The 27,364-nt window shown below is 47.1% G+C and overlaps 1 protein-coding gene across 5 annotated transcripts; it reads right to left on the bottom strand.

Annotated features, from left to right (window-relative positions):
* Positions 1–8: 8 nt before the first annotated feature.
* 14-3-3zeta (tyrosine 3-monooxygenase/tryptophan 5-monooxygenase activation protein zeta) lies at positions 9–26,940 on the bottom strand. Of its 5 annotated transcripts, none has more exons than XM_076187490.1 (8): positions 26,801–26,940; positions 25,505–25,609; positions 25,205–25,362; positions 25,065–25,103; positions 14,730–14,853; positions 14,485–14,496; positions 3,580–3,743; positions 9–2,194 (listed from the first exon to the last, which is right to left on the bottom strand). In XM_076187490.1, exons 2-8 carry the CDS (start codon positions 25,602–25,604, stop codon positions 2,036–2,038), a joined length of 756 nt encoding a protein of 251 aa, XP_076043605.1. In that variant the 5' UTR covers positions 25,605–25,609; positions 26,801–26,940; the 3' UTR covers positions 9–2,035. The 5 variants fall into 5 exon arrangements, with proteins under 5 accessions (XP_076043605.1, XP_076043604.1, XP_076043608.1 ...); XM_076187489.1 differs by lacking the exon at positions 3,580–3,743 and adding an exon at positions 3,960–4,123; XM_076187493.1 differs by lacking the exons at positions 3,580–3,743; positions 26,801–26,940 and adding exons at positions 3,960–4,123; positions 26,485–26,646.
* Between the last annotated feature and the right edge of the window lie 424 nt (positions 26,941–27,364).

Here is a 27,364-nt window from a genome sequence, read left to right on the forward strand (position 1 = left end):
CACGAAGCTATGTATGAAACGTTTATTACGATTTGGGAAAGCAATTTTGACAAAAGGGGCGAGAAACTTGCAAATGTCCGATTTGTTGACGACCTAAACTACCAAACATCTGACTTCTTCATAGTACAGCTTGAAATTTGGCTGTTTACCTTACTTGGTTGACTGAGTGACGACTTAGCAAATACGGTTGCTGTCATGCCAATGTTTTAAATATGCAACTTTGAAGGGGAGGTGTGTGTCCTGTCAAGGATTCTGGAAATTAAACTTTGAAAACCGTAAAACAAATAGTATAACTTCCTCAATAATAATGAATGATGCCATTAACTATAGTAAACCTTTGGGATGGTTGTCAAGGCGTGTGAGTACAACAGGAACACTTGGCTCACCTTCATTTTTGGTGTTAGGCAAAGGTAGCCTCCAAGTGGTCACTAAATAGTCTCAACTTTCAAAAAAAGAACTTAAGTACCAAATTGTTCCTCACAATAATAAAGTTCACTGGTGTGCCTTAATATCAAGAACATGGCGCTTGGCGAGTAGGGACCTTTGTGATATCTCCGCATTTAAGTTCTTTGCTCTCACTAATGTACATTTGTTACTTCTGCCGATGGATGTATATATAATATTAACAGCACTAAATCAGATAGGTAGTCTCCCCTAACATTGGCCAATCAAATCCGCCCCTTTTCGTTTCATTTTTTTAACGGTGTTGATAGGTTTGTCCACTATGCTCACCCAGGCGCCAGTGCCTCTGAATACGAAATTGAAAATACAAAAATTAGCTCCATCATTGAATAAATACACGCTTACATCCAAATTTATAAACTCTTGCATTACTATTTTCATCATGATGACACCAACTGGCCACAACATAACAGAAAAAATCAGCTTAATTTCGTAAGGGGTCACATCTAAGAAACCGATAAGTATTACAGTAGTAATCTTAAACAAGCAGCGGTCACGAGAGGTTACACACAAATTTGACATCTACCACACCAACCAATGTTACAAGTTGACATCCGTGACTAAAATCTGCTGGTAGGTTTTTTTTTTTTGTTGGTATCCATGGCAACCCGAAAGCTTGGCCCTCTCGTGTCGCACTGCATCATAATACAATAGCAATCTCTGGTCTGTTTGCTGGCTCTGCTTGCTTGCTTGCTTCTTGTCTGCTTTGGGTCAATATGTAACATACGTACACGGGGTAAGGACACCAGGGAGCCATCCTAACCCCACGGAAGAGTATAAAATGCTAAGTGGCTCGTGTAATAATAACGGGGGCTGGCCACAGTACCAGCCCTCCCCTTTCTCGGCGCCAGCGACTTGCCAGGGAAAAGGCATGCGCCTTGGCTGGCGAGTCCAGGGCTGGGAGGGGTAGAGGCCAGCCAACCAAGCGTTGTCTCGTGGTATCAAAATGTCTCTCCGAGCTGGTTGGGAGAGGTTGGGTCCCAACGAAATGTCAAGCTAATGCTATCACTCCAGTGTCTCTTTAAGGTGGCAGTAAGAGCTGAAAACCTGCACCACTGCTGACAAGGGCACATTGCCACCGTTCACTTGGCACCTCCAAACACTTGGCCACGCGGGCACCCACGGCCTCCCAACGCGTCACTTCACACGGATGACAGATGGAACTTTGTGGATCTCGCTTTATTCTTGACGACCAGGATGACGCATAGCCCTTTAGAAGATGACAACCGACTACGTCAAGCTGGGATGTTGTGTAGTCGTCCCTTCGTCGAGGTTCCTCCTAGCCCTTGCAGGCCAGGGGGGCATTGCTGCTAGTGGTGGTGTCGGGAGGCGACCCGTACAGGCGGCGGCCGGCACGCACGGGATCGGGGGTGGGGGTGATGGAGCGAGTGGCGATCAAGCTGTTGCAAGCTGCTCAGCGGTGTGGCGACGAGTTATCTTCCCAGCAGCGTTGGCGGCGTTCTTGAGTGCGAAGGAGGGGGTCGACCCTTACAAAGAGTAGCACTAGTCATACTATGATATCTTTACTGCGTTGGGGGGTTAGGGTCGAGACTCATTTCGCACATTGCATTCATCAATTCTGATCGCCTCCCTCGTTAGCATCGTCCCCCTCACCCTGCGTATCGCTCGTCCACAATGTTAGGTTGTCTCGTAGAAGCTGCATGATCAGCGTTGAATCCTTGTAAGAGTCTTCGTTCAGTGTATCTAACTCCGCAATCGCGTCGTCGAACGCCTAAGGGGATAGAGATCAAAGTTTGAATAAGAACCACGAAGAGTTTTCACTGCAAACCTTAAAATTACGTTAACATCAACGAGTTTTAAAACTAATGCTCATGCACCAGCCTGGCAGAGTAACTTGGCACTGGATGCTGGCTGTTGTGTCGCGCAGCCTACCCCCACCTAGGGGTGGACGGGTGGTGGGGGATGGTAGGAGTGGGTCGTCTCGTCTTGCTACCACGTCGGGATATCCGCGCGGGGCTTGAACGTGAATGAAATTTGGTGGGCATCTTGTGACCCTGACCACCAAGGTCATCTAATAATAACCCAAACTAGATCGTAGTTCCTGGTAGCCTATTCCACACGCCCCGCTTTACATGTAATCGAGAATACAAATATAAACACGTCTATTCATGTGATCTAACACTGAAAGGTAGTACAAAAAGTAGCCCATTCATAGCTTAAACTAAGGCCGGAACAAGCTTATTTAAATTTGTTGAATGGCGTATAATTAAGGGGCATCTCGTCCCAAAATTAGGACAATTTGACAAGTAGTCCGTTTCAGCGGGGCTGAGAATGACTTGGGTGGCAACACCGAGCCCAAAGGCTGGTGTTGCCATACGACTACACCCACGCGACGCATGGAAGAAGTTCCGAACCTGACCATTGATGATTTACACATTTTAAATTACTCTAAACACTTGCACAAGTTCCGTGTAATTCAATGAATGGAAAAAATAAAAGGGGGTTCTCTGTATGCGTGGCTGCGAGTCGCCTATGCCATGTGGACACAGGCAACCATTGACTACGCGTATAATCTCTGCCTACACTAGGAAACCTCTGCGCACTTTCACTCGCAGGGTGAAGGCATGTAGGCATTTGGGGAATATATAGTTTTCACAAAACTAACAGTAACGTTTTCAGTTACCTAACGTATGGGCACAAAAACCGATCTTAATCAATAGGAAACGTGCCTACTCGGCAAGACTGGTTAAACCGCAGGACAGATGTACACTTGTTATTGACAAACAATCGCATTGCATTTCTGAGACTACAACACAACAGTCATACACCGAGCAGGGAGGGTAAATGTCACAGGGAAGTTAGTAAACCGAACTGCAGTAGAACAGGAGAAATCTTCCACACGCACGCGACGAACAGGAGAAAAAAAAAAAAAAAAAAAAAGTAAAGTCACCCGCTCTGTGGCAAGGAAGGCCGAACCGGTGCCCTCCTCTCACCACGTGCACAGGGGTTGGTCGATAATGGGGAGCGAGTCGGGTTGGATGATAAATCTAAGTGTTAGCGGGGGTAACTTGGGGGGAGACCACTCTTGTTAATGACACTACCGATATACCGTGCGACACAATACAGCCAGTTCAACCCGTGCAGCTGCCAAGTTACCTGCTTGGCTAAGTGACACGCTCTGTCGGGAGAGTTGAGGATCTCATAGTAGAACACTGAGAAGTTGAGGGCAAGGCCCAGGCGAATAGGATGAGTAGGCTGCATCTTGGACTTGGCGATGTCAAAGGCCTCTTGGTACGACCTTTGCGAGTCATCCACAACAGCTTTAGGGGGGGAACAAATGCAACATCATTTACACTAACTAGGGAATTACAAATCTGCCCAGCATACATCGAGACAAGACGTTCAATGGCCGTTATAAACGACTTGCCACGAGGATGTCTGTGCACCACGTTTAAAAAAATCCAACCGCTTTCTCCCACCTGCTCCTGAAAATAAAGGTTTTACGTTTACAATATGTATGTATATATATAATGTACCTGTTTGGCTAACTGGCACGCCTTGTCTGGAGAGTTGAGGATCTCATAGTAGAACACTGAGAAGTTGAGGGCAAGACCCAGGCGGATTGGGTGGGTGGGCTGCATTTCAGCCTTTGCGATGTCGAAGGCTTCCTGATATGACTTCTGAGAATCCTCAACAACGCCTGCACAGGAAACAAGTAACGTATTTAATTTCTAGAGAAACTCCCACAACCATGCCTTACATAACCCTGAACAGTGAACTACACTAGATTCCAACCACTGGGTCTAAGTCTACATGGGGGAGAGGGGGGGGAAGGGTGGGGGGACACGAGGTAAGCTTCCGTGCAAGTATTCCGACTGCTGGGGCGGGGCGGGGCAGGGCATGGGACGGGGCAACCTATGTACGCATGCACGTGCTAAACATGGGACGCAGCACTACCTACTACGCCCAGGGGTGCGAGGAAGGGCGGGGCCGAGAGGAGGGGGGGCGGGACAGGGAACGGCCTTTGGGTCAAGACGTTTGTCCATCGCCCATTGGATGTTCTGAACCCCGATGTCAACCAACAAATCCATTGTTCTTTGAGGAAGTTTGCTTTCACAACCACGACCACCACGTGGCCATGGGTATTTTGGGCCCACGAGTGACGAGAAGCCCCACTCACCCAGCCAGCCAGCCAACCAACCAGGCTAGCCAGCCCATCCTTGCACCTTTAGGCTTTAAACTGCCACACCCGTTATAACTCCTACAAGTTGACATACCTGACTACCACGTTCTAATACCCTCCCAATCCCTATACAACCCCACGCTCTTATCTATTTCAGATGTAGACTAAGATTTTTATCTTACCTGTAACGCACTGCATTAACGCTATCTCCAACACGACAGCCATGTTACAAGTCCGAGCTTTACCCATGTCCATTCCGTCCCCGACCCACGTACCCCGTCGTCCCGCCCACGACTTTCTTTCACGCAACCACGCACATCACACCTACAGTCGTATGGTCCATGGCTGGTACGAGAGTGGCCGAGCGCTAAAGGTCACAGTATTCCCGGGGAGCTTGCGATCTCCCAGCTCATTCAGTGCACGACCCAAGTCGCTTTCATTCATGACCGAAGCCATCCAAACTGATGGAAACTTCTATACATCCGTCCTCTAGTCAACTTGAGCACTCTCACCCAGGAAACACTACGCAGCCGTCATCCTCTGCCATGTCTACTATCATACCCAGAAGCACGAGGAACGCGCAGAGTTCTCAACCACCTAAACCTGCAGTGGCCATTTCCGGCGCTAATGCAGCGACTCCGCAGGTTGGGGCGTAAACAGGCAAAGGTATAAACCACCATTGCTACTGTATATTGTGGAATACTGGTTCGTGTTTAGGTTGCAAGTAGGCGGAAAGGAAACTGGTGGTGAAAGTCGAGAGGAATCGACGAGGTTTAGCGAGGGCACAGGCAAACAATGAAAGCAAACTTGGGTTGTGGGTTCGGGGAAGTTCTAACGTTACAGGATGAGGGATTAGGTTCGGGGGGTCATAAATAATCATTCAGGGGGTACATTGTTGTGCAAAGCAGACTGTTCCCCATGCAGGATGTGGCAATTGAAATTCTCTTCTCATGCCACACCTTCCGACAGGAATAAAAGTAAGGTATGTGGCATGAACGCAGGTGACATGCGAGTGGCAAGAACAGCCATGCACCAACCTGGTAAGTTACATCGACCAGAAGCAAAAGGAAGCTTGTGGGCGAAGGAATTGGGACTGAAAGTTCCGTCAGGGTGAGCAGCAGTCCAACTTTGGTTTATTTCAGGTGTATCGTCTGATGCTGTCGGCAGCGGCGATGATAGTGGCGGTGGCAAATGCGGACCCCAACACCAGCCACCGCCACCGCCGCCGCCGTATCAGCCCTATGTCCCCCACGAAGAGAGTTCACATTTCAACCATACCTGGGGCCTCCGTGCTCCTGATCATGCACCAATCCCTAACCAATACAACATGCAAGTACTTTCGTCATTCCCAAACGATAGTGCAAGTTGTTCCATTCACAGGAACGACAAACAGTAGCTAAGAATGGTGGGAGTTGCAATGCACAGGGGAGCGCTAGCATTGCACGCTTCCCAAACAGATCATGGATCGATCCTTTTCGCCGTGCACCAAGGCGAAACCTCTCCCCCATTCCCGACCTTTTGCCTACATGCACCCAAGTGATCCTACCACGTCTAGCATACAAGTGTCAGACAACACTCCAGTGTTGCAATGTAGGTCAGGAACAAACAGCTGACAAAAACCTGCAGGGGGAAAAACCGATAGTTGTGTCACCAGCTAGCGTCGGCAGTGTGGGCGGGGAACTGATGGCGGCGAGGAGGGAGCTGGGGCACACAGCTAAATTAGAGTCGAGTCGTACCTCTGAGTGGGCGCGCGTGGGAAGACCCGTGGGCGAGGAGGCAGGAGGGTGGGGGGGGAGCAAGGGTGCGGGGGAATGACTCACGGCACCTAGCAGACAAGTGACCAGCCGGGTATGCAAACGGGAATTAGGAAGCCACCCCCCACAATCAAATTCCTCTGCACAGAAGTGGTAAACAAGTGTACATGGGTGCACTACCCAGGAACCAGCCAGTACGCGGTGCTGGCTTGGGTCCGTTGACGATAGTATTTGTGGTGATGCTCGTCTGGCCCCACGTGTCGTGTGCCGCCCCAGGTGCGTGATGTCATCCCCCGCCAGCCTCCCTCCGCACCCCCGCAAGTGGAGCCAACTCGCCAGGCGCCGAGGGGCAGGGACGGCGCAAGGACCAACTGCACCGAGCCACCCGTGAACGTCTCCGTCGGCGTATCCCAGTGCCGCAACTTGTTACCATTACTTTATCCGGACTATATCCAGTCGACTTTAGATGGCCATCAGACCACTTTACATTTTATCAGCTTTCTGGCCAGTCTCGCCCTGAGCAAACCCCCCAATACAGATTCATACCTACCCGTCGGCAGGTCCTACAAGGCAGTGTGGCGAATACACGACTGCAACTGCTGGTACTGTACAAGTGCTAATTACTGCGTCTAAGCTCTACGTCATCAGTTCGTGTTATGTCAATTATCCTGGCCACAAAAGACAAGGAAGCGCGTCTGGGAGAAGCGTGGGAGGGTCAAAGTCAAGACCGCTGGTTCTAGTAGTTGGTAACGTCTCCGTGAATATGGGAGAGGAACAGAACTTAGTAACTAGAATACACATCCCGTCCTGGGACGGGTATTACGAGGCCAAGGTCGAAGATGTGGACGATGAAAGTGAATGGAAGAAGGCAACGACACCCGGTTGGTTCGTTGTATGTGCAATGACGATCCATGCAACTAAATACTGAGAGGGGGGGGGGTGTCTAACCAAGGGATGTTGGATACAAAGTGCGATGGAGTCAACAGTCCAAAGTACAGAGGTATTTGGGTGCCGCTTTACAACAGGCCTTGGGAGTAACGGTCCGCAAAGGAGTGGGGGGAATATGCATACTAGAAAACTAACCCTCCACTTCGGTTTTTAAGGTTACGAATTATGCCATGCATGGATGTTCTTGCACAAGGTTATTGGTAAGATGGTTTCGGGAAAAAGGAGGAAAAATGTCGAGGGAAAGCCTGTGGGACGCAAGTGCGGAAGGAGAGTTCAAGTGTCGATGGCCAGGTGGTATGAACAGGAAATACCGTGGGAGCTCAGCCAGCTTTACCCACTCCCCGACACTTGTAGAGGCCCCATTCAAGTGGACTTTGAATCAAGTGTCGAGGAAAGAACATAGATAAGTGGGGAATGGTGTAGTGTTAGTGCAATGCTAATTCGTCAATTGTGCACGTGTATCCAAGAGCTTTGATACCAGGAAAGTACCGCGGGAATTTTATTTCCAGCGAAAATTACTGTTATGTATATTAAATATGGGATTTGATTGAAAGTGGTCGCATGCAGGTGGGGGGGTTCTAGATTTCACCAAACTGATGCAAATTCGAAAGTTTTCGTGCACACGAGACGGCTAATTCTAATTATATATTTTATCAGTACTTTGGCTACGGCTGAGAAAACCACTGGTCTGTGGCCACGTCAGCAACAGGATGAACGTGGCGTGATGTGGACATTTTCACCTTAGGTCCTAGTTGAATTAATATTAAAGGAAGAGGAGAGGGTGGAGCGGAGGACAATAGGCGCGGTTACGAATAAAGCAGATCTCTGCTTTGATGTTGACAAGGGAGGGTAACTATAACTATGTGCGACAGGGTGGACAAGCCAGATAGGAAAAGTCCCTGTAGGGAGAGATTTATAACTGGCGAGCCAAGCAGAATGGGTTTGGTGCGCAGTGGGCTGGCATACGAGAGAGAGCGAGCATTACCAAGAAGGCATACTGCATGGCAGAGTATAGGAAAAAGACGCGCATGCGCGCGTTGCACTTCACAAGACGAAACAGCGACGAACTAACACCGCGGAAACGGACACCGCACCACTTCGGAACAAATACAAACAAACCAAGACCATGCTCCCACACAAAGGCGAAAATTTCAACTAATGCTAACTATAACTATGTAGGGGACAGGGGTGGATTCTCTGCAACGAGAACACATGCATGCTCGCAAGAGCAATGACCCAGGCTTGCTTGTGAAGGTTAGATGCTGATGTAGGTTCATACAAGGCTTCCGAAGGGGAGTAGGTGTGGCAGGTGTGTAGTTTGTATTCCTATACCAAGATACCAATGGGGCTCCGTCTGGTGACCTTTGCCGGTTACTGCAGTTGCGAGGGCAAGTGATGTTCATGGTGAATGCCCGTGTTCGTGTAATGTACGTGTGCGAGCGTATGTGCTTGCGCACGCACGCGTAGTGCGCTGTTGCCAGGGGACTAAAGCATAAATGTACAGGGGGGAGTTGACATGCCACTACAACCTGGCCATGCTTGGGTGATAACATTCTTGTGGCGACTCGCTGAATGGGGTGGCATGCGTAGTTGTACCTACGTACATGTGTGTGTGTGTCTGTGTGTGTGTGTGCGTGTGTGTGTGTGTGCGCGCGCGCGCAGATACATGACCCGCTTGCACTGTACAATCATTCCTCCCAGCGTCCCGTCCCCACTCCCTCTGCCTGTTCGTGCACCGTACCCACCCCATCCCCCACCTACACCACTGTCTCTCCCTCTACCTGTGTCTGGTGTCCCGCTCCCTCCACTTACGTGCAAGTGCATGCATTGTTTGTTTGTGTGTGTGTGTGTGTGTGTGTGTGTGTGTGTGTGTGTGTGTGTGTGTGTGTGCGCGCGCGCGCATTTCATACGCGATATGTGAATCAATATACGGACGTGCCTTAGTAGTATTCAGCTGTTAAAACTAAAATGCAATGAACGACCAAAAAAGCTGTTCTGGCTGTTACAGGGGGGAGTACTAAAATTGACAACAACAGCAGCAGCAGCGGCAGCGGCAGCAGCAACGACGATACTGGCGACTGTTGAGGAGACGTAGACGGAGGCGGCGGCTGCGGCGGCGGCGTTGGTCATCGTAGTATTGATCCGGCTGCCTCTTTCCATCGCCAGCGTTGAGATGAACGTGCTGCTCTCCTACCTTAGGCCTTCACAACCTATATCTAACCTATGGATCCGATACCTACCTTGTTCACCCCAGTTTGCTTAAGTCTACGCAAAGATTGTAGTCTGCCAAGGAACCTGTCAACTTCACTGACTGCCGACACTTTTACCCTAGTACACAAGACCACAAAAGGAAATGAGACACCATTCTAGCTACAGATTATGGCAAAAGACAAGATTCAAAATCACACAGTAATAGGCGGACTCCAAACGCACCTCCTAACTACGCTCTCTGCCCTTGTACAACATCTGAGGTGTACATTCTCACCTTCGAAACGTGCCCGAATGAACTTCGCTTCCGCCAGCCTTCCTAGGCATAGCTCATTCCCCCAAAGGAAAGGGAAAGGACGGACCAGAGCAACCTCGACCTCCTAGCGATACAACTTTGCCAACAGTGGATACGACAGTTCCAGGAACCAAGCTGCACGTCCCGTGCATGGACATAACTACCTCCCTCCCCCTCCATACACTGCAATGAACCAACTTTGTCACTAGCTACATACCCACGGACCAACCACGCAGCATTCTCTCCAGTTTCAAAGTTTCGGCAAAACCAGCATAATGCTTATTTGAACAAAGGCTAGCTTTCCCATCCCTTATCGGCAACTACACTTGCAAACGTTTCCCATTACCTAACGTCTCACCATTTTCCACCAGATCACTTAACTTTTCCCCAAATCCTACAGAAATGTGCCATTGGTTGCCGAGGTAAGCTGTCGAAGAACAAGCAGCCTTCAATACGCAGTTCGAGTGCACACGGGCGGCTTCCTCGTTCCTCAACACTTATCAAGACCACTCGAGGCCTTATCTCCCGCGATAAGGATAAGCCAGACGTCCCACAGAGACCCACTGGTCACCTTTCCTACGTGCTCAAGGCCAGTCAGATCTCCCCGAAGATGGGTACGGTCGCCAACCTACACGGAAGAGCAAGTAGGCCGGCGGACCCGCCTCTCATCTAGCGACTCTGGGAACATACCTGCACCATACCCACTACCTACGCGCCCCCAACCTTGCCCGTCACTTTCCTTCTACCTTTCTAATGCCCTCGGGTGCATTCCTCCTCTCGGCCCACATACTGCCCTTCGCCTGCTACCATGCAGACTGCGCAGACTATGATCTAGCCTTCACCGTACACAACTTAAGCTACCAGAGCGAATACAGCCTCCTTCGACCAATCCAGTCCTTTCCCTCCAATCAACCTTCATTCTTGCACAAAAGGCAGTAGGTCACCACGCACGAAAGGCCCGACGCAGAGAGAAGGGGGAGGGAGGATGGGGGGGGGGGTTCAACCCAAGCACTTGTAGGTTGTCTGGATGACCACCACTGCCACGAACACCTCACCCGCCCACAACCTGCGACTCCAGGCCACCCATGCTCCTTACGATCGTGCCTTCAATAATTACGAGACCATTCGAAGCATCCGCGTGCTCCCCCCCACCCCCAACACCCGGCGCCGTTGGCGACCTTGCCCTGCACAAGGACCTCTATCCCTCTACCCCCTTACGTTCCTGCTATCCACACCATATAGCTAATTTCATAAGCTCCCACTGCCGCGCCCTAATTGGGACAGGAATCTGCTACAGACCCTCGGGGCGGATCTCTAGTGTGGGCACCGAAACCATGCAAGGGCAGGACTAGTGTGGGCTGACGATTCCAGCTCTGGGGACCTTGCGAGTACGCGTAGCCATATAGGGCGCCGTGCCCTCCCCAGACCCGCAACCACAACTGCCGCGCCCTTCCGAGCCTGTCGCAGCAGCAGCTGCCATGCCCGCTTTCACTCCCCTTTCGCAAAGAAGGGAGGATGGAGAAGTGCAACTCCCCGTCACCCTGTCAAACCTACAGCAGACCGGCGGTGGTGCTAATGACACCATCGACCGGTGCAATCCCGTTGCGTAACTTTCCGTGCACACGCCACATGGCCACATTCAGTTCATACATTCGATAAAGCTAAGCCACTACGTCGCAGCTACTGGCCAATGCCCTAATCTGCACGACTACACCACTCTGCTTCACCACATGCTGTATTGATTGCTCGTGGACATTCATGTCAGCCCCATCTACTGCAACGACTACAGGCGAGCGCCAGCAAGGTGCATGTCCGCCGATATTTCAGGGTATACTAGAACAGATGTGGACAGCCGAACGAACTGCAACGGCCACTGTCACTAGCATCCCTTGCCGGTGCACCCAGAGCAGCGGCGGCGGCAGCAGCAGCAGCAGCAACGGTCGGCACGAGACGACTCAGAGGGAGCGGGAGGGAGGGAGGTGGAGGTCGGGCGGGAGGGCAGGCGGCGGGCATTGGTGGCACGTCTACACTTCCAATGCGTTCGAACGACCACGTCTCCCATCTCTGCCAGTTGTCCATCGGTTGCATCCAACCCAAACCCAAACTGCCAATCTTACTCAACCGACCAACCATTCAGCAACCCCAAGTCAAGAGCAGTCGTTCACCTTTCTGTCCACTGGGTTCAGAATTCACCAGGACGATTTGGATTGTTGCCAGGAGCGAGCTCTACCTCACCCTCCCTCCTTTCCGAGCCTAACATTCGTGAGACCCTCTCCCCCCCCCCCATCAGCCGACAGATCTCTCCATACATTACCAGCTTGGTGCTGAAAAAATACATACTTCATCGCCGAGCCATCCAACAACTAAACATGTGTTCACCCATTTCCCAAAGATCTCCCGTCGGATTGGTCATCCCAACTAGAAACTAACCATAAATCAAATATAGAACTACGGATGTATGAAGGCAACGCCGGGGGAAAGGGAGAGGAGGGGTAGGGGATGGGGGCAGGTACAAGATATCCACTGCCCCAGACTGGCACCGACTCAACCTACCTACCTAAGCTGTTCTGGTCTAGCAGGCTCCTACTATCGCGTCCCCCCCTCCCCCCACCCCTTCCAATACATTCGTTCACAACCTTGCAGTGTAGAACCTACCGCTACTACAATGTAGTCGCGACGGTAGCCTAAGCTCTCAAGGTAAGCCACAAGACCACGGTGGAAGAGGAACAACCAAAGATGTTCCGAGACGGGCGATTAACTGAAACCACGGCCAAGTCTCTAATCTAGGAGACTTTGAGGGATTAGACAACTCCGGAGCCCTTGTGGAAAACCGCTGGCCAGCCACTACTGTGAACGTAATGGTGAAGTGGGGAAGACCCTCGCTCCCATCCTAAAACGTACGGTACTTTACTTAAAATAACTTCAACCACTAGAACAATCTTTGGCTTATGCGGACCAGACCCTATCCATACTCCCATGCCACTCAACCCAGACGTCCATTCTTGCCGTGGATAATTTACATAAAATGTTTAACTTGGCCATCCGCAGCAGACCATAAACATTCTGACAATGTAGAGAATAGTCACCCCGACCATTAATTAATCTTATGCTTCAATGATCATGTCGAACACAAAGGGGCGATGTCTATATTTGTCAACCATACGACAGAATCCACAACTACCACAGGAGGCTCGTAACTTGACATTGTTAGCTTACGAGAAATCCCTACGTTCAAAAATTATAATTAAATTCTGTTAGCCACCGGAGCAGGTTCTCTGAACAAGTCTAAGAACACATACCTATCCTTTCAGATCACAACCAACCCGTGCAACTGGCTTCATATTCCAGTTTCGACCGACGTCCCCAGAACACCTACCATCCCCTTTCCGAGTAAGCAAACCCACAACATCCCTTTCAACAAAACCACAGTCATACCTGGGCCAACCAGCACCGCCTCGCCCATTCTTGCATGTCGGTGAATCACGAGCACGTCATGCCAGGCATTTCCGCCCCTCCACCCCCAATCCTCATCAGTTCAGTCAAACTATTCCGCCGCACAGCATCCAATGGACTCGACGTCTGAACTATACATTCTACCTACCTCACCTTTTAGCCAAACTCCAACTACGAAAAATTGAGAACGAGCACCTAATACTAACTACTTATCATGCGATATGCATTACAGACTTATTGCACAGGAACCTGAACGAGGACCGTGGCTAGGACATTTCTTGCTGTACACCCTTACCACGTCGACCACACTGAACCGAACGGTAAGCAATTAACCAGATAAAAACTTTTGTTGTGCGGTTCGAGAGTAGAAGGACGAAGTTAACAGACTCCGCCAAACAGACGGGGCTGTTAGGCGTGCAAGTCACTACCCAGGCCTGAGGTCACAAGCTCTTCGGCAGCGACGGACGTGCAGTCAACACCCACGTGGTTCTGCGGTGAAAGTGGCATTGGCAGCGTGGAACAGAGGCGTGGCAGCATACCTCCCATATACAGGCGAGAGAACGCTAGGTGCTGCCGTGGCTTGCATGCCCTGACGCTCTTAAAACTTGTACGATCTAGTGTTGTGTGTGCAGGGTGACTGAAGGGGGGATGGGGGTAAAAGGGGGGGCTAGCTGGGTTTGGGTTGGATTTTAAGGTCTAGGGGTTACACATGGTTTAAGCGGATACATCCGATTATGTGCAGGTAGCGGGAAGGCTGTGGGTGAACGAGCTCGACTGCAGGTATGCGTGGGCCTCTGATGTCCCATGACGTCACGAATTCAATGGGGTAAGAGGGAGAGAGGGTGGGGGGAGGGATGGACGCGAGTTTATGGAAGGTAATGCCTTTATCGGTTCCAGGACTAGTTTCAGACGACCGTCCCCAAGCGATGTATAAAGGAAACAAAATCAGTCACGCCGTTTTGGTCACGGGGTACTGGTAAATACTATACTGTACACTTCTAAACACACCGACCAAACCACTCACACGGCATAACCCATTCCAAATCAAATCTACGACCAAGGCCACGTCAACAATTATGCTACGACTAACCCTTCATGCTCCCCCTCAATGGGAGAGGTTCCCTCCCGACGCCCCTCCCCCCATCTTAACTTACATGGCATCCCACTTATTCTAAAACGAATCCAACCAAAACTTCACAACCAGTAGTAGATTTACTCACTGTCTCGTTCAGCTGGAAATAAAATAAACCACTATAAATAACACTAGTAGTTTTAGTCTCGTTATTATCTAACCATACATCCACAGCTAATTATAGATTCGCACAAGCACCTCAATTTTGAGCACTACAACAGAACCCTTAGACACACTCACCCACACACGTGCACGTTCACAACACTGCTGGCTGACATGCGTACATATACACTGATACATTCACTTCAGTACAATACAGGCGAGGGTACTTACCAGCTCGGGCGTCTCCGGTGGCGACCTCTGCCAAATACCTGTAGTAGTCACCCTTCATCTTAAGGTAAAATACCTTAGATTCGGGGTTGGACGCTTTGGGAATAAGGAACTTGTCGAGAAGACCCTGGAGGGGAAGAGAGAAGAATTGGGTTAATTTCAAATTACAAACAGACTAAGTAAAATAGCCTTAGCTAAGCATTATTCTAATTCTAAGCTAAGTTCACACCCGAAGGACCCAATGACCTAGGTGTAATCTCCAAATAAAACCCACTTCTCGTCAAGTACCCTTCGACTCTTCAAAACCCTCCAAGGCGTCTTGTCATACGTGCACGTGCTCGTGTAACCTGGCACCTATATATGCAACGCGTGCTCAATACATACATTTACCCGAAAACCCTACTGGCCTGCTCCATGTCCACAATACGAACACCCGCTAACCCGTGAGGCTACAAGCATTCCAGTCAGGTCAGCGACCTCTGACCCACCAAGTCCCCCTCTCGTATCTTAGTCCCTGCAATCCCATCGTGCATCTCGCAGCATTTGAACATTCACGATAATGCAATTAGAATTTGTACACATAGCAGAAACACAAGATCAAATTGTCAACTGTCACTGTTGAGACGCAAATCCTAACTGTTCGAAACATTCCCACTGCCATGAAATTCAGTTGTCAGTCTCGACTGATACATGCAAGTATTACTTCCATTCCAAAACATATGATGGAACGAGACATCCTATTTACCAGTGATAAATCTCTTGTTGGAGAAGCGAGACGAGCCTACCGTGATGCATCATAAACTAAACAAGTTTGCAAGATTGAGGTTGTGTTACAACCTATCAAGTCCAAGTTTCCAGTTTTAACGCGAATATCCCGCAGTCCATGAACCAATCTAAATGTCCGAGAATTTTTATTGCCAGACGACAGGTTACAATTTAATTTTGGAAAAAAGTGCATGATAAGTGAAAGTTAACAAACGCCAATGCAAAGTTTGAGGAACAAGCACTACAAGAGATGTATTGAACAGGATTTGGATCGGGTGCATCCTCCAACCACCCACCCTCCCCCTCCCCTCCATCGCGCCACCCGGTGACCCTTCCAAGAGGCTATTGAAGTATGCGTGCAAATGCCCCCCCCTCCCTCCCTCCCAACCGGCGAAATGCCACCAGCGTACCAACGTCGATAACCTGCATGATTGGGCAATATGTCGACACATGCAATCTATTACAGATTCTGGAAACAATTCAATACTTTCACGCCATTTTTCGGATGAGGGAGGAGTGGGGGGTGGAGAAAATTGGAAGACATTCCAAATCTATTTTATATAAATGGAATTATACCTCACAATCCTGAAACAAGCTGCCATGGGCCAGAGGAATACAAAGAAAGTCTCTTACTGCTATGCCAATACGCCATATTCAACTGCTGTGCGTATTGTTAATGCTGTAGTTAAATAGGAAAAAATCCCTATTCACCCATGATACATCTCAAAGGTCGAAAGGTCGTGATATGAGGATTTGGAAAATGTTGCTGGAACCAATAAAAAATATATAGGAAAAAATTCTAAAAACCCAATTTGTTTCAAAATCTGAAAACTAGCAGCGATTCTACCCGTTCGTGAACCCAGTTACCCCAATCCGAGAGCTGGAATCACTGCCCCTGCATCCCAGTCACCATACTCACGAGCACTTTAAAATGTCAATGACGAATTCATTAGGAGTCGGAGAAGGAAAATAATTTTCCTCTATTATTAGAACCTTCACCCCTTACACACTACCAATGGTAGACAAGAACTATACTACATCCCAGTACACATGTGGTTTGAGAGAACAAGTCATGCGAAGAGGGAGAGGGGTGGTCTTAGCGTAATACACAGGAACACGATGAGTCATACGCTGTAGCGCATTTCATGGTGTCGCCCCCGGCCGACCGCAGTCAGTTTCAACATGAATGGCGGCGCACTTCATGCGACATGACGTCACACCCACGGGCGCTGGACGAACCGTCTTCTATCTCTACATCAGAGCAGCATGCCTTAAAACGTGCTTACACAACGCAAACTACATTCCAAAAAAACCGCTGCGTCAAGCTAGTTTCAACTATAAACACAACCCAACGTCACTTAGCCGGCAATCACGCGATTCACAGCATTTCCGCCTGCCTCCACGTTGTTCCAATGATCCCCATAGCAACCCTCTGTTACCGACAACGTACAGTAACTTTCGTACCGGATGACATGAACTTTTACACTGGTTGTCTGGATCATTAGTGGTACAGAGAGGTTAAGAGTTGGAGCAAGTGTCAATTTTCATTTGGGTGCAATTCCATACATCACATTTGCCACTCATTAAATCACCCTTCATACAGAAAAGATTCCACTCCTGGGGCACCAGTTGTCTTAAGCTCTTGCAACTTACTTCATTATTGGGACAAACTACCAGTTATTGGGACCAACTCGTGTGATAAGTTGATAAGAGTACTGGTCTAGTCCAGGGACTGTTAGGGCATCTTCAGGCAGCAGCATGCCAAAATGTACTTAGTTACTCCCCACAAATCTAGATGCTGGAATTCTGGCTGAACACAATGACAATTCCAACAAGGCCCCGAGCAACGATTACTAATGGCTACCTAGAATCAAAGGATGTAGCTAAGTTACAAATGCGAATAGCATGAATACTTTGTTCAATACACTACCTTCACATATGGGGAAGGCAAGTGTAAAATTCCAGGATCTGGGCAGTTTAACGTGCACAAACCTGTTAGAACTACAAAACTCAATGTCATCTAACAATGAACACTGGCCTACGTCTTCACCTACTGCACCAGACTAATACCACATCCTAAACAATACCCCCAGACAAACATCGTCATTCCTCAAAATTTGAAACATGGCAATAAAGGCCTTTGCAACTACAAGACAGTATACATGCCCCTACAATTTCCAGATAGCATTAAAAACCCAAGCAGTACAGATATGAACTTATGACAGTTACCACTATTTGGGGAGTGGATCTCCAAGAGAACTTTTGCATTGAATGGATCGATCCAGGAGCCATCCTGCAAGTTTACACACTTCAAACCACTAGTTTAATCCTCTCACAAACTGGGTACTCTAATATCAATCCAATATCTATATTCTCACCAGGTCACTATTACTACGATTAATCCATGCAGCACACCCTGAAGAAAGTTGAAGCTGACCAGTTCTTCATGCCTGAAGGATTCATCCAGGCATGCTAGCGATTTCAAATGTGATGAAAGCCCTGGCTCTTAAAGCATAAAAAATGAGCACTATACATGAGCTGTTCATGTTTGGACCAACTTTGTTAGACCAGGGCAGCAGCAAGTTGGAAAAAAATAAACTGAAAGTTTGCCGATTTAAATAGTTTGGTCAGTCTGGATTTATCTGGCTTTTACGAAGTCCAAGATGGCCATAAAGATAGCAAGGTCTTTCAGGGTTGTTGGCACTCAAGTTCTTGATCCAACATGGAACAGTTTGCCTATATCAATACAAGGGTCTTGTTAGGATCAAGAACAAGTAAATCAATTGTGAAAGAAGGGTGTGGTGGTCAAGTAGTGAAAATCTACTAGGAAATTTTGAAATGGCCAAGGAGTATTGTATTAGTAATGGACTTCACCAAAACAATTAGAGCGCCAATTCTTTTTAACAATAGCATTCCAGTGAAACTGAAAACCTATCAGGACCAGACTGGAGCATGTTCTAGGAGTGTGCATGTACAAATACAAAATTTGTGCTTGTGCATTTAATACAAAACAGCTCCCAGCCAAACTAAAAAGCTAAATTGCTAACAGTGTGGTATACACTAATGTGGCATAGAAGTCAGCACAAACTGAACAGTAGAAGTAAAGATTAAAGTTTCTATAGATGTTAAAATGGCCAGGTTAGACGGGGGCTCCACAACTCATCCTGTACACTATATTTGGGTAAGGCAGATTCAAGGTTGGTTGTGGCTTGTGTGTGCATGTGTAACCACACTAGGAGCATCTGCCATATGTGCTCATGGCATGAAGAGGAAGAGTAATGATATAAAATTTACACAAGTTCGAAGTGATTATGTGCCAATTGAAGAAATGGCAGGGAAATTTTTTACCAAATGGAGAGAAGGCAAGATTTGGAAGGACTGGGAGGCACTAAGTGACTTGTACAAAAACATTAAAGATTGGGAGGAGAGGCTACAGGACTGCAATTCAGAAAATTATTTACCAAACTAGGTTTACTAGCAAATGGTAAAGTCCAAAATGGCCAAAAGTGGCATCCATTTAAACTAGTCAGCATGATCAGTCAAAACCTGAGAATTTGGCAATTTCAATTTAGAAGATCCTCACAACCAATTTGGAAGAAATGGCTTCACCCAACAAACCAATCTCAATATTTAAGAGTACCCAAGCCAGCACAAATGTACAAGTAGAACATAAATTAAAAATAAATTAAACTGTCGTCTAACCCATGGACATTTTACCATTGCCAGAACTATGACCCCGCCTTGTAATCATGCAGAAGTAATTTCCAATGACAATACTTATCTCAACACCCAAGTTGCCATACAAACCCTAGGTCCATCAGCCAAGCTCTTCATTTCACATGTGCACCCATCAAATTAACTGACCTGATAACCCAGTAATGTAGGGAGACCACTACATGGCAAAAAACTTGTCAACTACATTGAAGCACCTCTACTTTTACAGTTCCATTTCCTAAGAGATTGAAGAGAAATTTAAGGGCCACAATTAACTGCCCCAGGGATGTAAGATTCCAAGACTTTTTTTTAACCAGGTTCACGTACAATGAAAATGGGGGCATCTGAATTAGGTGAATATCATGGTTTGTACAAACTATGCACAAGAGCTGAAGCAAAAGCTGTACTAGTGCTAGATATATACCAGTGGAGTCCTGCAAGGGTTTGTGCTGGCACTCAAATTCTTGATTTACACAATTACATGCCTTCACATGAAGCAATGACAAGACTTCAAATCCTTTCACAATATAACTGACATTACTTTAAAGGCTTTGCACAACATTAAAGATTTCTTAGGGCTTAAGGGATAATTAAAGCTAATGTTCCATATAAGCAATGGCAAGGTCAAAATAAAGAAAACTACAACCAAATTTATCCTCAACCAATCTGATAACCAAATATACTGGATTATATTAAAGACGTGAAATGCTCAAATCAATGGAGTCAAAATTAGTTTTGGAAGAGGGGGCTCCACAAGGTAATGAAACTATATCAAGGACATCTCCATACACATGGAGAAAATATGCCAAGAACAACCATGATCCACTCAAATCAAGATCCAGGACCTAATCTCATGTTTGGTAAACCTTTACACCAACAATCCCTTCAGTACCATCCTGACAGTCCATTTTTTATACTCTAACCCTGCAACATTTTTAACTGCACTTCAAATTCTCTTTACACATTATTTCACTTCCTAACCCTTTGTATTATGTGATCTCAAAACAATACATCTTACAAAAACTTAAGGTTAAGTACTTACATATTGCAAGGACAACATTCATGCTATACTGTTCATGTCATATCTGGTATGTACGAGTATTCCTGTCTTTTACAGGGATATGTTGTGGATTAAAGGCACTACCACCCATCCATGAGCACATCTAACAAGCCCATCTTGGGAGCATTATACACACTACTTGTGTACAAATGGTTTCAGCATGAGCATCTACACTTGGCAAGTAAAAGAAGTCTGATCACAGAACTATATACTTGCTAGTGGTCCCAACCCAACATCTTAATATGAACAACTTCCCTCAAAATGTAGGCCCCAAGTCAATTTCAATTACACTTTTCATATCTATACAAAAAATTTCTACCCAACCACAGGATACCAGTCAATCCTTGCAATTCAGTTTGATTTTTATGCAAGTTCCACAATTTTCAAGGCAAAATTCACTTCAATTAGCAAGCTATATACGATTCGTCAGGATCCTTTCAAACTCCTAACAAACTTGAACCATTTCATTCATGCCTAGTGTCAAGCTAACTGGTGTCAGAGCAACAATGTTGCTGGGAAAATGGGAGGGGATTTAATACAAAGGAAAACTAGGGAGACATGAGAAAGTGGGATGAATGTCTAGCTAACAAATGTACATTAGCAAAAATTTCCAAGGGATTACTGAATACATGAAAAATGTTCATGGGAGCAGCTCAAAATTGACCATCACTATATTAAAAACATTACCAGATTGTGTAAATGGGGGGGGGGGGGGTGAATGTAGTGGGCTATAGTGAAATGTAGGGTCGAAGGGGCACAGGGTGACCAGAAAAATTCATATGGAATAAAGGAAACTAGGTTCTTGATATCAAAACAGTAGGCACTAGCAGAGCCTTAGGAAGTCTTGTTCAACCTTGTCCTACAGAGACCAAATTGTGAGGGAGGGAGGGAGGGAGGTGTGTGTGTGCGCGCGCGCGCGCGATGGGTTGTTGGACCTTGACAACTTCTTACAATTACCACTGAAAAATAGCACCCCCCATGCACCCCACCCACAGTGCCATCGAAGACTAGCCTACTCCCCACCCACCCCCACGCCGTCACGAAGACCCGATAATCTCTCCCAGCAACCGAGGACCCCAGACGCTCCAGAACTCCTATCCATTTCCCTATGCTCCACACCCAAGTCCACAGTAATCCCCAGACATGTAGCTGCATTATGGCTAGTCCCTCCCAGTCTCGAATCTTAAGTTGCCCCCCATAAAAAACATAAGCAAAATTTGCAAGAGATTCCCTTCAACCGTTTCAACAAGACAACGCGACCCACCCACCACGAAATGCCGGAAACACGCACCCGAGACTACGTCGTGCCACGCCTCGAACGGGTTGCGCAGAGCAATACCCGCCAAACCCTTCACTCCAGGTCCGTGATTTTCATACGAACCTAAGCACTTCATTTGTACATTCGGCGATTTCATTCAAGAGAACAAACGTTATCAATGTTAACTGACAAGTTTTCGTTGCTAGTCACTCAAAAATGCAACTTACAGGAAAATGCGTCACTCCAACATTAGTAAAAGGAATGCATGACAAAGGAAAATGCACGCGCACACTTTTCCTGCAAGACATTGTCATAGCTGAAAATATCTAACTGGCAAACCAATTTATCTATTTCAATCTACCAATTCGGGTCGATACTCACCATTTGTCAATTATCAACCTCAACATCTGAACTTGTACATCTACAACCTAACAGTATCTTCCCACACGACCACAATGAACTATCCCACTTGTGCTCGCATGATGTACATTATGTATGTACGCCCCCCTCCATATAAATAATATATCAACACTACATCTCTTAATTTGATTACGCCTACAACACTAAATTCTGCCAAGAAGTCACCCCATGGTCACTGCCAGCCCCCCCCCACCTTTATTCACAACTAATGTAAATTCACGAACTACATTTCAAGGCACACTGTCCTCAGGTGCATTCATACTTATATAGTACACAATGAAAGGTAACGACTGACAACATTTGCATTTAGAATAACCTCACTATGATCCAATTTTATCACTTTACACGGTACAAGTCATTTCTATCATATTTCTCATAGTACCTCTCCCAGTTATTAACCATTACATACATTAACACGTCACGCCGATACTTCTGGTGGAAATTCCCCTTCCCTCCGGATGGACCCGAAACTTGTGGGGGGGAAACCCAACAACGAGCCCCGACTCGTTAATTTTCATCTACTCGTGACAGCTACGTGTTACAACCATTCTGCATTTGACTGATCAACGAAGTAGGATTGACCTATCAGACCCATGCGCAATCGCCAGAAACCTACACTGGCCTTACCCCATTAGTCTCTTCGATGGCATCCACGACATTCGTGTACTAACCTTTCAACTGACCCACCCACACTTGAACAAACTATTTCTCACCTACTTTGATCAAGCGACCCAAAGCATCTCCACTCCCCAACTTCGATTGGCTCCAGTTATTCCTTCGACAACCATCCCCAACGCAACATCACAAATCACCGACGCTGAAGCCGGCGGCACACTGCATTTCTAGCTAGCATGCTACTTAGTTATTGCTACTTTGAGTAGAACCAACTTCGTTTTTTCCAGCCATTACTTGTGTCACGCACGAGATTCTTACGTAAGCCTAAAATAGTCACCTAAATAGGTTCTATTCCAACGAAACATCAAAAGCAAGTAGCATGTTACCCAAGTGTGCCGCTACAGTAATACTAACCTTACACTGTCAGGCCGAGCAACCCCTTTCGTGTGTGTGTGTGTGTGTGTGTGTGTGTGTGTGTGTGTGTGTGTGTGTGAGTGAGTGAGTGAGTGAGTGAGTGTGTGAGTGAGTGTGTGTGAGTGAGTGTGTGTGTGTGTGTGTGTGTGTGTGTGTGTGTGTGCGAGCGCGTGCCCAGTCCTCTAGTCTTAAAGCACACTCATCCTACACCCACAAGTACCCAACATTGCATCCCCCCCCCCATGCACGGGGGCACAGCCACCTCACCAACACCTGCAGTGCCTCAAGCACCCAACACGCTTCATTGGGACAAACTCTTGATCACGTGACCTCGATGATGAAGCTCGCAAGGCCACCCGACTTCCTCCTCGGGATCTCCGTGCTTTCACTTTACTGCATGATGACCGCCCATGACCCTGCACCCAGGGAGGATCACCTCAAAGACCCCACCCCGAGCTTGGAATACCATAGCACGAGTTCCTCACTCGACAAAGTTAACCTTTGGTAGAAATTTGGTCTTCCTAGCGACACATTCATACAATTTCGTAAAAACTACTTCCATTAGGGGCATGCAGAAGGAAAAACGTCACTGACAGCCCGACATAGCTAGACCTCAGATCAACATTGATCGTGAAGCAAATTGGAAAACATCTATGACAAGAAACTTGTTCAGCTATTTACTAGCCTTGATACAATGACTGAATGGGTTGCCATCAAGATGCATGGCCACACCCAAAATGGCCCATTGTTCTACTCTGGACATCACTAGCCACTTTGCAGCCATCGTCACGGCCAATTCGCACTATCCCATATATTACCCGTCTTCACACCCTAAGGTAGTTCAATCAACACCCACTTTGCATGACCGAAAGGAACTCTGTTACCTCCCTACTCACAAACCACGCCCTCCACTCTTAACCCAACTTCATAATGCAGAAATAACCAAGAATTAATACCTTCCCCAACCCAACCCCCCACCATTGCAGTTCATAGAACACTCAAATCATATTTCATCAGTTATTTGATCAACTTTGACTACTTGCCAGGAAAGTATGTAAAAGTATTTGCCACAAATTGCAACTTCATCACGCCTTGTTAAAAACCAATTTGCCCCCTGACCTACTTCACATTAATCCACCAATTTCAGTATCATTTCCTTCCCTGACACTGTGGCAAGCAACACAATGCAAGTTCACGGCCCGTACAAGTACAGCACCTCTCCTAGCGACCTCACTAACACGACCCACAAAGCCCTGAGCACGGTTATAGCTTCTAAACCCCATCCTACCCTGTTGCCATCTTTACAATCCACTGCATCATCGACTACCGAGAAGGCCTTCCACCTACTCTTAGATGACAACTGCACACAAGATCAATAAGCAACCCAGAGCCTAACCCCCCTCCCCAGCCCCGAGCCCACCTCCTCTGGCCTCTCTTGCTGCCAACTCGCTCGAGATGGCCACAAATGCACCACCTAGTTTCAAAAATCATAGCTTGTGTTGGGGAGGGAAAGTTAGTCTCGAACCCATCAAAAGGGAGGACACAGAAAACAGTAGGACTTCGAGTAGGGAGCGAGGAGAGGAGGAAGGGGAAGGAGGGGGGGAGAAGGGGCCTCAGCTGTCCAGCATGCGAGGAATGCGAGGAGGCGAGGCGGCAGTGGTGTCGGAAGGGGGCATCAGCCGTGGAGGCAGGGAGTTGGGAGGGCACGGAGGAGTTGGTGGTGGTGGTGGTAGTGAGGAGGGCATGCCAGCTCCCGAAGTTCGTACACGCACCGTCCCAATACTACAACTGTTGGTCACGCTGGTGGTACCAATGGGCAATGTGGGTTAACCGACGACCCAGTCAAAACTAGTTTCTAATCTGCGCTCAGCTACGAGCCCTTCTGCACGTTCCCAGTTTGTATTATAATATTTGTCTTTTACGAGATCTTATGATGCCCACAAACTATTCTCTAAGCGTCGTTACTGCCAACATACTAAATCATACCCGACTTAACCAAGCACTTCCACGATCGACATACTGCATACTAAACCAAATCAGACTTCTTGCACACAACCCAGACCCCCAAATTAAAATATTAAACTACACTTACCAATACATCCTGGCAAATTTCCCTAAGTTCTGTTTCGACCTGCGGGAAGGAGAGGAAAAAGTTGGCGTTAGCAAAGAGTCTGCAGACAACCTTTATCCGACATTATCGACCAAAGAACTCCCTCAGACTACCAGGCTTACCTTCTCTCTGTACTCCTTAGCCATCTGTTGTTTCCTTTCTGACCCCTCTGTCTTCTGTTCTATGGATGAAATTACTCGCCATGAACTTCTCCTTGCACCGACCACATTCTTGTATGCTACAGAAAGGAGATTCCTCTCTTCATTTGATAATTCGACACCTAGAAAGAACCAAAGGAGAATGGTTTAGAATCGGACTGGCCCATAATCCCCAGATCTACCCCCAGGAGGTTCAAACCTCGTTTCCACACTAAAACCAACATATCCACATGAAAACGGAGGTTCTTCAAGAACAAGTCTTACCTGTCTCTGTGACTTGCTTCATGGCTGCGGCCATGTCATCGTACCGCTCGGCCTGCTCTGCAAGCTTGGCCCTCTGAACTTGTTCCTCCTTGTCGCCCATTGTGTCTGCAAGTATTAGAGTAAAACCCATTTATATCCCGAAGTAGCATAATATTGCATATATTCAACATGAACATTACAAACGTCTATTACCCATGGCTAACATCCGGCTCAAACTTATGTAACATGCATGAATTTAAAATGCGTAATATGTCCCACTTTCCCCCATATGAATAGCATCAATTTAAAATTTACAATACCCTTTATCTTCCCTCAACCTACTTTAGTTATCAAAATCCAATCCTACTGACTTGGCATAATTGATCTGCAACATACCGCCCTAGCCTTTACAGTGAGCAAGTGCCACTGCTATTACCATAGCTAGTGCCATAATCCCTGCAAGGACACCCAAAAACTAGTCTTTGGTGAAAATTCTACCCAATCTACAGCTTTGCAGCACACCATGGGCTTAAGACAATTTGAAATCACAAAATTTAACTTTAATTGTACGGCCACTACACATGGCATATAGGATAAATCTAGCTCGATTCTATATACCCATTTTCACAATTTTCTTTACATCAACTCTGCAACTTGTGTGCAATAGGAGATAGTCCACATCTTTCAAACTTCAATTATCGTTACTATGATAGGAAGGGCTCCTCATGGTTAACCCCTAACCCATGCGCCCTCGTCACTTTTTTTTTTTTTTTTTTAACTTTACTTCTGTTCCAACCACTTGACAGTCAAATTGGCACCCGGTCGCCCCAATTAGCTGGGCACCCCAGAGTCCGTGGACCATCGCCATCTTGTAGTCACAATTGTATCATGGAAGAGTGTAGTCCCTGTGACGGTGCTTCTCCGAACTTAAATTTCGTCGTTTGTCATCCTTCCTGTGGATCAGAACCCCGCCCCGCTTTCTCACAGTCACATGGTATCACCTCGTACTTTCAGTCTTCTACGTGCACTTTCTGAAGGCTTCCTGTTTGACACAGTATCGCTGATGGTCGTAAATAGACGAGCTGTTGTCGACTACAGTCGACAAAGTCCAACGGGGATGTGAAATTAGCACGATGGGTCGAGCTAGTCAGGTGTCGTACAGAAGGGTGCAAGCCGGCTGGCTGGCTGGCGCGCTGTGCTTCCCCACGACCACACCTACTTGCACTTCCCACACCATTAAAACGCGAAATACTTGAGATATATCTATGCTGGCTTGATCTGGGAAGAATAATATCCACGATGTGTAAGGAAACTTACCTGTTTTATAAAATAAGGGCTATTTACACAAGACTAAAATTATTCCCGAGCAGCGTGACCCACACACTACCAAACCCTCTTGACGACTGGAATGTTCCCGGTCTACGGGGTTCTCATTACTTCAGCACGGTCTCGGTGAGTTGCCGAGAGCTCTAATAGCTAATTCAAACCACTAAAATAAATATATTTGCAAGACATTTTACAATTAAGATAATAATAACATAAAAAATAAAAAAAATACATTTTAATTAAAAAAATTATTTTATATAATATCTTACAATGTGAAATGTTAAGATATTCTTTTGACTAATGAGGTAGAAGAGTGACCATTTTCTCAATGGATTAAGATTCTTGGTAAAGCTTATATACAATCTGATGTTGACATTTTATCCTGTAACGATGTAATACGCATATCAACGAAACCACACCAATTTCTCCATTGGCATATTTTTCTCGCGTATCAGGCCCAGTACGCATGTCAGAAGCATGCCGGTATTTGGCGGGAACTCAAGAGGCAGTGAAAGATATTTCCTTCTTTACATAATAATACAGTTTTACCAAGTA

This window comes from Oratosquilla oratoria, chromosome 1, assembly GCF_046742065.1.
Source record: "Oratosquilla oratoria isolate Oo_2021 chromosome 1, ASM4674206v1, whole genome shotgun sequence".
NCBI classification, from domain to species: Eukaryota; Metazoa; Arthropoda; class Malacostraca; order Stomatopoda; family Squillidae; genus Oratosquilla; species Oratosquilla oratoria.